Consider the following 14,792-nt stretch of genomic DNA (forward strand, 5'->3'; position numbering starts at 1 on the left):
TACTTTCGAAGCAAACCCTTCCGGCGATGAAAGATTGCCTTACAACAGGCATCGCTGTCTGGTTCCGATCGATAGCGTTTGCTAAGTCGCATGGTATCTACCTTTTGACTCGCTTTATCGAATAAGAAATAACGCGTACATTGGAATTAATTTCGTTATCTTAATCACACCAAATGCCCCTGCAAGTGTCCAATCCTCATAACACTAGCATTCTACAATAAGTCTGGCATCAACAATTATTGTGCAGAATAATTTGTAACAGACTTTCGAAGTGTGCTTATTTTGTAGTGAGCTTAATAATTGCATATGTGTATTCCAAATTAATGAGGCATGCCAAATAATTATGCATAATAGTTTTGCATGCTTTTCAAACAAAGCTGAAAGAATCGTTTAACATATTTGCGTATAATTCTACCAGCTTTGAACATCTCACGTTCCCCAACACATTTCATTTAATTCTTATTAGAAGCTTTAGGGAAATCTAGCACCCGCTGCGTTGGATGGGTACAGTCACAAATACACTTCCGAATCATGGAAAAACTTAAGCACAATAAGCCAAAAGACAAGCCAGGTTTCAGATTCTACGGTGTCGTCATCTTTAAAATTGAAGACACGTGATTCAACTTCAAACTCGACCACCGACTGAATTCAGCTTTCTGGAAAGCAAGAAGCTTTCCCTCAGGGTCACATTCATCCGTTGAACGTGCCGATTTTCGATTCTGTTGAGATTTTCCCCAGACATGATGGTAATTTTCCCACCAACAACCGACAGAAGCCACGTAATCCGACTCGAAACTTCCACCGCACATTGGGCCGCAACGGAAGCATCGTCAATGATCATGATTTCGAAATAGAAAAGAAAAACGAGATTTCGAACAAAGTTTACCTATGCAGGTGCATGCGGATACCAAAGGGATGTAGCAAAGGGGAATATAAATTTTAATCAAACTTTATCTTCGGTACCTACTAGCTCGGATGACGCGATAGCAACCGACAGGATTCGAATACGGTTCATTTGCTTCCGGGAATGTTTGCCGCTCTCGTATCGTTTGTTCAAATTTTGATTTTCCCACGTCCGATGCAAATGCACAGATCTTCTCTGTTCATATATATCTCCGTAAGTGGAAGAAAAGTCCACTAAAATATGGCACTCCATTTCCGATTCCGACCTTTTACCGCAGAGCATATTTTTCCACGGCACCACCACCGAAATAAAGTGGAAAATGGAGCACTGATGCACTTTCGCGTCGCGAGCTCCTGGATGTAGTTTCACCGAGGATACGTGAGCTGATTACGTAGAACGGAACGATTCTAATGGAACAGGAAAGGCGGTGACAACAGTAGTGGTGCGGATGGCGAAAAAAAGCCAACCGCCATTTATTTATACATATGGACTATTATTGGGTCCCCCGAGTGAGCCAAGTGAACAAACGATGACCATCGTCGTATTTCACAGCAGCTGCAGCAGAAGTGCCCTCGACTTCACGGTTGGAAGGATCGCTTGGCAACAGGAAAAAAAAACAGACTGACAAATAAGGCTCTCGGAAGGGATTTCGGGTACAATATTTACGACAACGTGTCCTGACGTGGGTTTCATGGAGTTAGATTCGTTCCGCGCGTTTAGTGTATGATGGTGAGTTTTTCGACTGAATAGACTGTACAGTGAGTTGAGGAAACTAAAGGAAATTAAGCTACCCCATAGAGGATGATACGATTACGGTGAGGGATTAACTCGATTTACGATTGCCAGTTGAATTAGGTGAACATTAGGGTGATGCTTCTTAAACCGACTAAAGTTAGTTTTCATCGAGAACAAGACCTACTTGGTAATAACTTAATAAGTCAACAGAAATAGCGGTAGTGGAAATGTTAGTTCCATTGCGAAGAAAAAAGTTCCACATTTAAAATAGTATTGACAATATATCGACGGTGTTACGACAGTAACACAAGGCGACACACCGTCTCTGCAGTCAAATTTGTATTTGCTGTAACTATAAAGTATTGCTTATTTACGTTAGGTTTCACATAGGTATTTCAAGATAACTATTTAAAATTCAGTGGCCTTTTAATTGCTTGCCGTTGTTTACTGTCAGCATTACTAGGTTATAATTAGTTCCTAAGTAATTGTAGGTACAATTAAAAACTAGAGATTAGTTTTAGCTACTTTGTAATCAGGCTGAGAAACTAGAATAATATTACTAGGAAAAATTCCCTTTATATAATAGTAAATTTGAGAAATAACGCACTTCGTATAAGAAATCTACGTTGGAGAATATGTTCTTCCTCTGTTATGAGGTCGATCTGCGATATCCGTTCATATAGGTAATGTCGTATTATCAAACATGCGGTAGAACCAATTGCGATAGGACGACTGACTCGACGGTACCTGTGTTAACAACATCCCTCCGATCACTAAGGAGTATTTCAGCCCAAATCCTGGCCAAAAGTCAAAAACAATATTTTTAGATATCTCCATATTATTTTTCGTTTTTGTACTCTCAAATAGTAATACTAACTTGCCCTGGGGTTTTTGGATCAATATTGATTACTTGTGAGCAATGCTGGCTGCCAAAACTTCACCATAATTTACATGCTAGTTTTATCGCAATTGTCCATGAAAAAATGTTCATGTTTTATCGTGTTTTTCTGGGTTTTTGTTGATTTTTAAGATGAAAATCAATATAGGTACCAATAAAGAGGGTATGTAAAATCCTTTCCAAGCATGATTCGATCTGAAATTGTTTTTAGGTGATCCATAATGATGATATTAATTGCTAGCTTTTTTTTACCTTTTTTACAATAATATGTTTTACAAAATTAAACTTTTGATTAGGTTCCAAACCCGATCAAGCAACAAAATTGTCAGCGTTGGAAAGATTGGAGTTTCCTCAATAAGCTCCATGAAAAACATTTCACGCATCCTCACGCAATCGTGAGTTGTTTTTATTTTAATATAGTGAAGTTTTCTAAGAAAAGCTAGGCGATAAAAAAAATATTTTTATGATTTTAGAGACAAAGCTCAAAAATGGTTCGCTTTTAAAGCAGAGCTGGACTTTGATGAAAAGCATATGCATTTTTCGGATGTAAAAGGTTGTTAAACAATAAAGCGATTAAAGGGCAACGAATTTATCTGATCTGCTCCATTGATTGTAATATCAATACATTATCCAGGGACTTTAACATTATCCGATGACAAATTCATATAGTCGAAGTGAACAAACAAAGCACATCTTCGGAAATCTTAGTAAGTAATAACTAAAGAATGAAAATTAACATAAAAATCATACTCAATGACAGAGTCAGAGGAGGACACCACTCGTCGCAAGCACGCTGTAGTTCCCAAAGGCAGCGTTCTTACGCCAAGTGGTGCTCTACCTAATACAGTCGCCTCTCTACATCTCGATATTGAAGGGACCATCGAGATAAGGAGAGATCGAGGAATGGAAGGAAAATTGAAATGGGTGCTAGATTAAAAAAAGCTCGTTGCTATGAAAAACGACAACAAAACAAATGTCATCTCTTGTTGTTCATGTGTTTGTTATTGTCCAAAAATCGTCTAGTAGCCTAGAAATATGAATATATCGACATACGGAGAGAGAATCCTGAGCAAAATATGACCAGAACACATCGAGATAGAGAGATATCGAGATAGGGAGGTTATCGAGATGTAGAATGCTCAAATGTATGTAAATCGAAGGGACCGAGCAAACCATCGACATAGATGGAGATATCGAGATATAGAACATCGAGATGTGGAGAGTCGACTGTAACAACAACTGACGCTGCCGGTTGTCATACTTCACTACTAGTTTAATACAAAGAGCACAAAAACAAAAAAAATACGCTTTGCTGTTAATTGAATGCATTTACAACCGACAAAATGATTAGCATAGTTTTGGCCACGCTTTTACACCACGTACTCCTATGTGGGGATGCTTCCCTCCATTCATTGTGGGACAGCACCTTGAACATCTACGTCGAGCACGGCTAGTCTTGTTGTTGGACGATTGAAGATTCCTTGTTTAGTCTGCTAACTTGCTTGGTGGACACTACCGTTGGCTCCTTCTATAGAAGGAAATATCGACGGTCTTATAAGACTTGGACTATCTTAGCACGTATCCATTCACTACTCCTGTCTCCGTAAACGACCAAGACCAGATCGCCGACTTGCACCGGTTCGCCTTCGGTGAACTAATTTGGCTGCCTTATAATAACTATACCAAGAAGCGTTCCCAGAACTTATCGATCTGGCGCTGAATTCCCCTTAACGTATCTCGCCAATTTTTCTGGGATTCACTAACGTTGACACTGGTTTGTTTCGCTCCACTCAAGGTTCCGAAAAGAAAATGATTCGGTGTCGAAGCTTCGGACTCCGCGGAGTCTAACGGTAGGTATGTCAGAGGCCTCGAATTTACAATATTCCCAACTTCAATAACCAGCGTTTGTAGCTCCTCGTCGTTCAATTTTCCTTCGAAATAAGCATGTTTCGTAGCTGACTTAAAAAACTGTACCAGCTTTTCCAAGCAACCCCCAACCCCCTTTTCCATTCACGAAGGCCGAATTCGGCATTGCTAGCTCCAATTATAAAAATTATAATCGCATACTGTACGGTCAATATGTGGTACAGAAGCAGAAGTCCCTGAGAGTTTTGGTCATTCGTGAACAAAAAGCGGAAAGAGTCCGGCTTACCATCAAGCATGTATTTGGAAGATGAAGTGACGACAACAAATCAAGGAATGCCATGTTTTTTAACATTCGCGAATTTGATAACCAGGACGTTCTAAACGCTATTAACAAATTGAAACACTCGGGCGCCCCAGGACCAGAAATTCCTCCAAACGATCTTGTTAAATGCTCCTCGGCTATCTGCGGACGCAAAAATCGATCATCAACAATTCACTTTCGCAAGATGTTTTCCCGAGTGCAGGAAAGAAATCCATCATGTTCCCCGCTTTCAAGAAGGGGGCCAAACGGGATGTTTCGAACTACCGTGGTGTGACCTCAATCAGTGCAGGATCTAAAGTATTTGAAATCCTTATGTGCAATGAACTGTGTTGGGCTGCAAAAATGTTCATCTCACCCGACCAACACGGGTTTTACCCGGGCAGATCAACTTCACCGAGTCTTGTTCAGTTCACCTCGATATGCTTGAAATTTATTGAGAAGATTGTTCAAGTGGATTCTGTGTACACCGACCTGAGATCAGCTTTCGATAGAGTCAATCACCGTATCCTGCTGGCCAAACTGGATCGTTTAGGGGTGGCAACTGACGTCGTCAAATGGCTGGAGTCCTACCTAACTGGTCGTCAACTTATCGTCAAGATCGGCACTTCTGAATCTGATCCATTTTGCAACAACTCTGGAGTGCCACAAGGCAGTAATTTAGGCCCACTTTTGTTCTCCTTGTTCTTCAATGACGTCTGCTTCGTTGTACCAGAAGGCTGCAGAATAGTGTATGCAGTGTATGTAGTCGTTTACTTCAAACCTCCATCGACCGTTTCGTAAGGTGGTGTAATCGCAACAAGTTTGGATCGATAGGATTGAAAGAGTTCGGTCCAAATTTATAAGATAAGCTCTGCGATCACTGCCGTGGTGTAACCCCAAAGACTTAGGGGAAAAGTGGGTAAAACCGACACCTTAAGCTACTTTACAGCTCCTCAATCTATGAAGCAATTTTCTGGTCTAGAAATTTCATACAAACATACTTTGGCTCTTCATGCTTCAGTCCATGAGGTCTCAGGACAATATTTCTTGATAGAATTTGATTTATGATGAAAACGCAAACAGTCCATCTTCCAGCCCAAACAGCTGGGGTGCGGGTAAGATCGACACCACATTAGGGTAAAACCGACACATCAAGTCTTTATGGAATTGAACATCATAACAATTCTAAATGATGCTACAACATAGTAGAAAATGTTTAACAACATACATTTTAATATTTGTGTATGAAATTTATGTTTAGGGGTCACTCATAAACGATGGTTGAACAAAATTTTATATATATAAAATCATGACCACATACCATACTTTATTTAGTTTCTTTAGCAGGTCGAGTGAAAAATATATAGAGTATGAGAATGTTAGTAACAAATTTACTAACTACTGTAAATATTGACCTACATTTAAATTTCACTTATTTTAAAAAGTTGTTTATAGCGGCGATTTAAAATAAATGCGTATGGTGCAGTTATGACAAGAAATGAAAATGACCAGTTCCGTGACGAGCTACATGTTTACAGGGGTGAAAATGGATCACGAAAGAACAACACTAGAGAAAGGGTTGAATATATCTAAGAGCAACATAAGCCTAAAAATACGGTTCTTCTTTGAGCGCTATTGTTATCCTACCTGCAGGCTTTCCTTGATGATTAAGTTATACTTCTCGGCGCCTCGTTTTCCAATACTTGAATGATATTATGCGAATGATAAGTCTAATAAAACAGAGTTATTACGTGATTCGATGGCATGTGACGAATTTACCCCAACTGATAACATTATAATGTTGAGCTACATGTGGATGTTTATAATTATAAAAGTTAACTATTTTTCCACAACATACACAAAATGATGCTCAATTATGGATCAGAGATGAATTAAATACTGAAAATCAACTAATTATTGTCGAAAAAGCTTATACACCGATGCCAAAATTTTACATAGCTTATCTCCTCAATGGTGATCAATGCTAATTGTCTGTTTATTATGACTCTTACACATCTATGCTAGATACAAAATGACTAAAAGTACAAGAAATCAAACGTTTATTGAAAGTGTGTTGAAATTCTGCCCGATAATCACTTGAAATCAGAGATTTGAAGTGGTGTCGGTTTTACCCGCAGTGTCGGTTTTACCCACAATTCCCCTACCATCCTACGAAAGCCGATGCCGATTATTAGGAATGGACACTCTCCAGAAGCGAAGAAACAGCATGAGGACCATCTTTCTTGCTAAAACTCTTCTGGGTGAGATTGATGCCCCCTGGATTCTGGTGCAAATTAATATGAACGACATTCCTTGGCCTCTTAGACAACGGAGCTTCCTTAGACTACAGAAACATCGAACTGATTACGCACAACACGAGCCCATTAGAGCCATGTGCAGCCTTTTCAATTTGTGCTATGATAACTTTGACTTCAATGTTAGTTCTAGTATCTTTCGTAATCGTGTATTAAATTCCAATGTGTTTAGTTTATAGTATTTTATTCATGTAGTGTAGACAATCAAGTCCGATGGATGAAAATTTGATAATAATAATAATATGTGGAGCTCCAGGAGAAATTAACCTCCACTTCGTCGTCATATTGGTGAACGTTCGCGTAACATCCTTATCGATTTGTTCCCGCAGAATATGTTCCGCTCCCTGGAAGTTCGTTCCATTGTCACTGAAGATTTCAATAGGTGATCCTCGACGGCCAATGAATCCCAGTAGGTGCACGACGCCGTAGACAAACTATACACAATTTCAAGGTGAACAGCTCGTACCGTGAGTCACGTAAAAAAGCTATCCAGCGCTTAACGTTTGAACGCCTCACTTTTGTCAGTAATGGTCCAAAATAATCCAGACCCTTGTCTTGTAGGGAGATCGAAGTAGGTTGCGATTCAGCTCGGACGCAAACATTTTTCATCCCGTAATTTTTCAGGTGTTTTGTAATTTTGCGAATTACGCCGGTGTTCAATTTAATCAGCTAATATCTTAGATATTTTAGGTTTGTGGGTTTTAGCATAGATATAAGGAAGTGAGTGTGATAAGTGATAGGATTAAAATAACTTTTGGAGTGTCATTAAATACGAGCTAGGCTCAAGATATAAAGCATTAAACTGGTGTCATCAAGTGTAGGCATTAGCGGAAACAAGGCACTTTTCCGATCCAGAGGCACCTTCTTGTCGTTTGGGTGAGATATATTACGTTCGAAAGTGGCTATTTCATCCTGGTAGCTCTTGCGCTGTATGAGCTTCAAAATTCTACACTCTGCATCCATTAGCTCGTCTTGTGTAAGGGGTCCCTGCCGCATCGTTTTGGTTTAGCGATGTTGAAGAGAAAACGGATAACATATCCCGTAGTGCGTAGCATTCTCTTCCAATTCGAGAATCATTCAAAGTTCAATACTGGTTCGCTATGAAGTTCACCAACACAGAAATTATAGCCTCCTCGGATGTGGATTCTGACTTAGCTACTTTGGGCCATGCTTCTTCCGAAAATTGCAGAAATTCTGGCCCGCTGAACTACCGACTATCGTTGGTAAAGTAAGGACCACGACCCCACTTGGTAGCCCCATCAGCAGGATTTAGTTTGGACGGCACCCACCGCCATTCGTTGACACTAGAGTATTTTAAAATATCTCCTACTCGGACTCCTACGAGTCCATCCACAGAAACCTCTTAGAAAACACAATAGGATGGTTCTCTTGAACGAATTTGAGTAGTCGCGCTCCCGAACGCAGCCTTGCAGCTCCAACCTAGGGATTGACATTGGTTCGAGCAGAACTACCTAAGCTTTTCCGGAAATTAAAGCACACTTTAACGTTTGATATAAATTCTATCATTTAGTTTCAACGATTCCAACGTTCAAATGCTTTATTGTGAACCACTTCATGCCAGTCCGTACCAGCTCGCCACAAATTCTCAATCAACACCTTCCCATGAGCTATAAACAACGCGAGAAGGCCGAGAGGGTCGAACAGTGACATGATGCATCTCAAAACTTGTCGTTTCGTCGTTTCCTGACTTCTTCGCTAAGACAAGTGGAAAAGCCCAATTCGTCCGAACTTGAAGACCACAACATTCTGAGTACTCGATCCATTGGCTTACCATCTTCAGCATACAAGTTTTTGAGTTCCTTCATAACCTTCCTGCTATTTGACCTTTAGTTCCGTATATGAAATCCTTCGTTGTGGTGGACTAAACGAACTTCTGCGGAAATCTTCGATGATTCACTCTCGCTACCGAAGCTGTCGAGGTAGTCATCGACGTAGTGACTCTTTAGTATCCCTTCAATGGCCCGAGGATAAAGCTGGATGTGTTCCTGTGCGTTAAAATTCTGACGTACTGCGCAGATGTAGGCAAGCATGTAGCGCCGAACGAAGCAACGTCCATTTGATAGATTTCCACCGGTTCATCAGGTTTTTCACTCCAAAGAAACCGTAGTGAGTTTCTATCGGCTGGACGAATGCCTAACATTTGTTCTATGTCAGCACTAACGGCCAGGGAGTATAGGCGGAAACGGAACATTACGGCAGGCAAGAGTGTTAACAGGTCTGACCCTTTTAATAATGCATTATTCAGAGATACGCCAGAAACTTTTGCGGCCGCATCCCATACAAGACGAACCTTTCCTGGTTTGTTTGGCTTCGTAACTGCCCCACGGAAGGAACCAAACTTTCCTGGGATCCGCCGTCTCAATTCGTCAGAAGTTGCCCGATATGCATAACCCTTTTCGACGTACTCTTTAATTTGATTGCTGATGTTCTTCCGAAGACTGGGATTATGATCCATTTTCGTTATAGACACTGGTGTTTTCGTAGTGCCATAGCATAGCTGTCAGGAAGCTTGACTTCCTCCTTCTTCCACAGAAGACCAGTTTAGAAACGTCTACCAACCCGCTTTGTGATTTTCTCCAGCAAATCTTGGGCTCGTTTTTCCTCTGCGCTAATCGTTCCGTTCTGCAGCTGGAAATACCAGCCGACTTTTAACACTATCTAGAGCACGCCCTCGAAGGCACTTCTGAAGACGAATACGTGTTCTCGTTGTTTACTAAAAATTGGAGATAAATATCGGCCATTCCGCTGGGTCTCCAGAGAACATGGGAAGATCTCGAGCTAAAGATTGACGTAAGGTTAGCTGTTGTTGCGTGGGCTAAAGCTCTACTCCTCTCTGCTTCATGCCAGTTTGGTGGCGGAACTCGCAAGGGTATCGGTATATCGCTCACTGAGGGCTGCTGTATTGAGAGTTGTGGCTCAAAGGCCCGTTGTTCTCGAGACCATGGCATCGGACACTGCGGTATCAAAAACTGCTGCACTGAATATTGCTAGACTTGAGGCTGCCGTACCGAAGGCTACTGCATTTGAGGCTGCAGCACCGAAGGCTGCCGTAACAACTATTGCACTTTCGCTGTTTTGTCGAATACCGTCCGGCCAATTGTCAGTTGGCTAAAGGCCACTAGTCCGAGAGTTGTTTGGCCGAATATACCATTTGGCCAAACAGACCATAGGGGCCGTACACATATTACGTAAGCACTTATGGGGGGAGGGGCGGTTGGTCAATATCTTACGCTCCATATAAATAAAAAATCATTTGTATGGAAAAAATCTTACATGGGGGGAGTGGGGGTTGAAAAATCCTGAAAAAATGCTTACGTAATATGTGTACGACCCCATATGACCGAATAGGTCATTTGGCGAAAAGGTCATTTGACCGAATAGCCATTTGGCCAAATAGGACATTCGACTGAATAGGACATTTGGCCGAACAAAACACTTGGCCAAACAGGTCATTCGGCCGAATATGTCATTTGGCGTCTTACATCTCACTTCTCACTGTGAAAAGTTAGAAATAAGAAGTTAGAAGTGACGAGTGAGAAAAGAGGTGTCTCATTGTCGCAGTGAGAAGTTATAAGTGATAAATAAGGGGTGAGAAGTGGGAATGAAGACGTCTCACTTCTCACTCCTCATCTCATACTTCTCTTTGTAAAAAGTGAGTAGTGCGAAGTTAGTAGTGAGATGTGAGAGATGAGGGGTGATAAGTGAGTAGTGAGATGTCTCATTACTCACTTCTCACTAGAGATGGGCAAAACGGATCACTTTGATGAACGGATCAGATCTGGGTCATTCATTCTAATGATCCGGATCTTTCAACCGGATCGGATCCTTAGAACAAAACGCAAGAAGAATGCAAAAAAGTGAAACTTTCGTCATTCAGACTCACACTTTTGAATCGTACTGACAATAACTTTACCCTTTGTTGTTTACAAGCGAATGGATTACTAACAATAGTTTTTTTTTATTTTATTACATATTTCCTTACAAATGGTCAAATAATCTGCTGATCTAGTGAACCGGATCTTTTAAAAAATGATCCACGAATCATTCAGTCACTTTAGAGATCCGGACCATTTGACCGGTTCCGGATCTGATCGCCCATCTCTACTTCTCACTCCTCATTTCTCACATATCACTGTGAAAAGCGAGAGGTTCGAAGTAAGAAGTGAGACGTCTCACTACTCAGTTCGTGCTTCTCACTTTTCACAATAAGAACTGGGAAATGAGGAATGAGAAGTAAGATGTATCACTTCTAACTCCTTATTTCTTATTTCTCACTGTGAAAAGTGAGTAGTGTGAAGTGATTTGTCTCACTAAGACGTCTAAGACTTAGACGTCTCCCGTCTCGCTTTTCACAGGGAGAAGTGATGCGTCTCACTTTTCACACCTCATCTCTCGTTTATCAAGTTACTTATTCGGCCAAAAAACCTATTTGGCCAAATGTACTATTCGGCCAAATGTACTTAACGCCAAATTTACGATTCGGTCAAATGTCCTAGTCTAACTATTACTTTCGACTGTAATTTAATGCTTCAGAGATGGCATTTCAGTCTTGACAAAATCAAAAAACTGTAATTTTATTTTACCCGACGTTTCGGTCCGTTTGGGGCCTTCCTCAAGGACTCAATTCTTACAGGTTCATCCTCAACTGTGGTTCTTCTGAACCATTGATTGTTACGAGGTTAGGATTTTCCCACATAAAAGAGAATGGATCGAGCACCGTGTTTATAGTAAAACCTTTCGCTTATCGTTGTTTGAAATTTAGTATCTGGCACAAGTTCGATCGTCATTTCAATAAATAAAATTATTAAATAAGTAGGAATTGAATGTCGAATGCCTTTTCTTGCACTAGTTTATAGCTGTCCGAAGTTCGAATCAAGTGTCCGAAATTAGAATACAATGCATCAAAAAGAGACCACAAATTTCCTCTAATTTGGAATAATTCTTAAGTGTTCGAAATATGAATTTACACATTATCAAGGTGAAGTAACAAAAATAGAAGAAATTTGCAAGTATAAAATGAATTCCACAACGGATAATAAATAGTATAATAAGAACGGCCGTCCCATCATCTAATTTAGATTACTTAATCTTCCACTTACCACGTCAATAATTTGCATCAACGTCAGTCCGAAGCTAAGCTGTAGGGGATCGGATTCGTTGACCACCGGTCGCTCCAGGGTGTTGTAGGTATCCAGCAGGTCGTGCAGCAACCGCTTCTCGTAAATTCCAGCCTGGCACACTGTAAGAAAAGGAAATTTGAAAACACGTTATCGATACGCTCTCGGTTGGGGCGAGGACACAAAAGTTACAAATGCAAAGAACTCGTCCAGTTAGTGGGAGGGGAATTTTATCTCAAATAGAAATCTAATATCTTCTGTGCCAGAAAAAGCGAACAGTAAGAACGCTTGCTATTTTTATTTCCACCCCTCGAAAAGGATGACAAACAAAAGGTGTTTGGAAGTCACCCAAGCGGATATGTCCGCACGCCATTGTCCATATTTCTGTACAGTCGAAACCCATCACAGCAATGGTTATTATTATTATCATTATGGAGCACGATAATGTGTAGTCGTCGATGATGGCAATCAGTAGTAACACTTGGGAAAACGTGAATTGAATGGAAATCGGATTGGATTGCTTGGCTCGTTGAGGTAATATTGTGGGAGTATCCATTTTGTAACTGATACCTTCTGGTTTCACGTATCGAGAATGTGGTCATGTGAATGGGCTATGAGTATCATATTAAAATATATGGGTTCGAAAATTATTACTTTGTGGTATGTCATGAAGCAATTTGTCATACATTTGTTTTTTTTTCAAATTTAGTGCCTATGCAGTAAAATTTATAAGTTTAATTGGAAATATTATAAAATGTAGTTTGTATATAAGCTTGATTTTACTTGTTTATCAGCATTATGGACTAGAAACTATATCATAGTTATTGATTTTCAATTAGTCAAACGTTTTTTATATTTAAAAAAAATGAATGCTTTCTACCACAAATACTATCTGACGTTATAGTACAAAAATATGCAACATATACCTCTTGTGCGTTTTTTCTTTAAAATGTCATAATAATGCCTATTTTTACCCTTCTTACATCCTAAGAAGGGTATAAAGATCGCTTGAAAAACCGACTTTTTATCCGAGGCTCGGAGACCCAAGTCGTATATACCAATCAACTCAGCTCGACGAACTGAGCACATGTGTGTGTGTGTGTGTGTGTGTGTGTGTGTGTGTGTGTGTGTGTGTGTGTGTGTGTGTGTGTGTGTGTGTGTGTGTGTGTGTGTGTGTGTGTGTGTGTGTGTGTGTGTGTGTGTGTGTGTGTGTGTGTGTGTGTGTGTGTGTGTGTGTGTGTGTGTGTGTGTGCGTGTGTGCGTGTGTGCGTATGTGTGTGCGTTACAAAAATGTCACATCAAGATCTCAGCCGTCCGTGGATCGATTTGCACGAAACGAAAGCTATGGCTTTGTCATTGTACAAGTTCATTTTTTTTGCAATCGGATATTTGATTCCAGAGATATGTGAGAAATACGAACATGAAGTGTATTTTCAGAAAACTAACAAAATAATGTCACATGAATATCTCAGCCGTCTGTAAATCAATTTGCATGATTTTATCTTTAAACGAAAGCTATGACTTTGCCATTGAACCCATTGTATTTTGTTTTTGCAATTAGACATTGGGTTCCGGAGATATCTCTGAAATACGAACATAAAGCATTAGACGTATCAACTTCACACATTGGTAAAATATGTCCCATCAAGATCTCAGTCGTCCTTGGACCGATTTATGCGATTTTATCTTTAAACGAAAGCTATGTTTTGTCATTGGACCCATTAATTTTTTTCTGCAATCGGAAATTCGGTTTCAGAGATATCTGTGAAATACGAATATGAGACATATTTTCAGACTACTAATGAAGAATTGTCAAACCAATATCTCAGCCGTCTATGACCCGATTTGAACCCTTTTGGGCTTAAACAGAAGCTGTAATATTGCCATTTAAGGCGGCAAATCAAATCTGCAGTCTTTTTGTATTTTTTAAAAATTGTTAAATTTCCAGAAATATTCATTTTTATGCATAGAAATTGTAATATGCACACACAACCATTCAAAAATGTAAGAAGGGTTGCGTTCACTGTAGGTGGATTAAGTCGGGTTTTCTCCAAAAAATCGATATATTTCTGAACCTTTAACCTTTTTTGTTATTTAATGAAACGAGAGAGCACCCCAGATACTAAACAAAATAAACACTATTTGGTTCAAAAGACTGGCGCCGTCGGACGATTTGCACCCCACGCATGATCAACCTCCAAGGCGACGCCCTCCATCTTTATCACATTAACCCTAAAACAGGGCGGAAAAACCTTCGTCAAAACCATCTCGAACAAAGCAAAACCGGCATTTCCCGAGCGCTGAATTCTACCTTTTTAGAACCTCACTCCGGTGCAAACTACACCCCGATGAGCCATGCCGAAAGTACTGGCGACGACGACAACGCCAACAACGGTGAACCCTGAAAAATATGATCCAACCACAAACAGTTGGCTCCACCGTGCGCACCTAATGGAAATCTATAAACTCCTTAACTTTATGAGGACGATTTGCGCTCAGCGTCCCTTCTTGCCGGGCCTTCACTAACCTCTTTTAGTCGGAAATTCGCCTGCTCTAAAACGACTACACTGCAGCAATCACAACAGCCCAACAGCAACGGCCGAGAAGACGAGAAAAGAACTGGATTGAGGTCACG

General features: G+C 40.3%; 1 protein-coding gene across 1 annotated transcript in view; it reads right to left on the minus strand.

The window, feature by feature from the left end:
- The window catches only part of LOC134213562 (neuronal acetylcholine receptor subunit alpha-7-like), a 396,467-nt gene that overhangs the window by 176,967 nt on the left and 204,708 nt on the right, over positions 1-14,792 (minus strand). Inside the window, exon 3 of the mRNA XM_062692714.1 lies at positions 12,140-12,279. Within this exon, the coding sequence (XP_062548698.1) occupies positions 12,140-12,279 (140 nt within the window). The remainder of the gene's footprint in view (positions 1-12,139; positions 12,280-14,792) is intronic.

This window comes from Armigeres subalbatus, chromosome 2 (assembly GCF_024139115.2).
Source record: "Armigeres subalbatus isolate Guangzhou_Male chromosome 2, GZ_Asu_2, whole genome shotgun sequence".
Lineage (NCBI taxonomy): Eukaryota > Metazoa > Arthropoda > Insecta > Diptera > Culicidae > Armigeres > Armigeres subalbatus.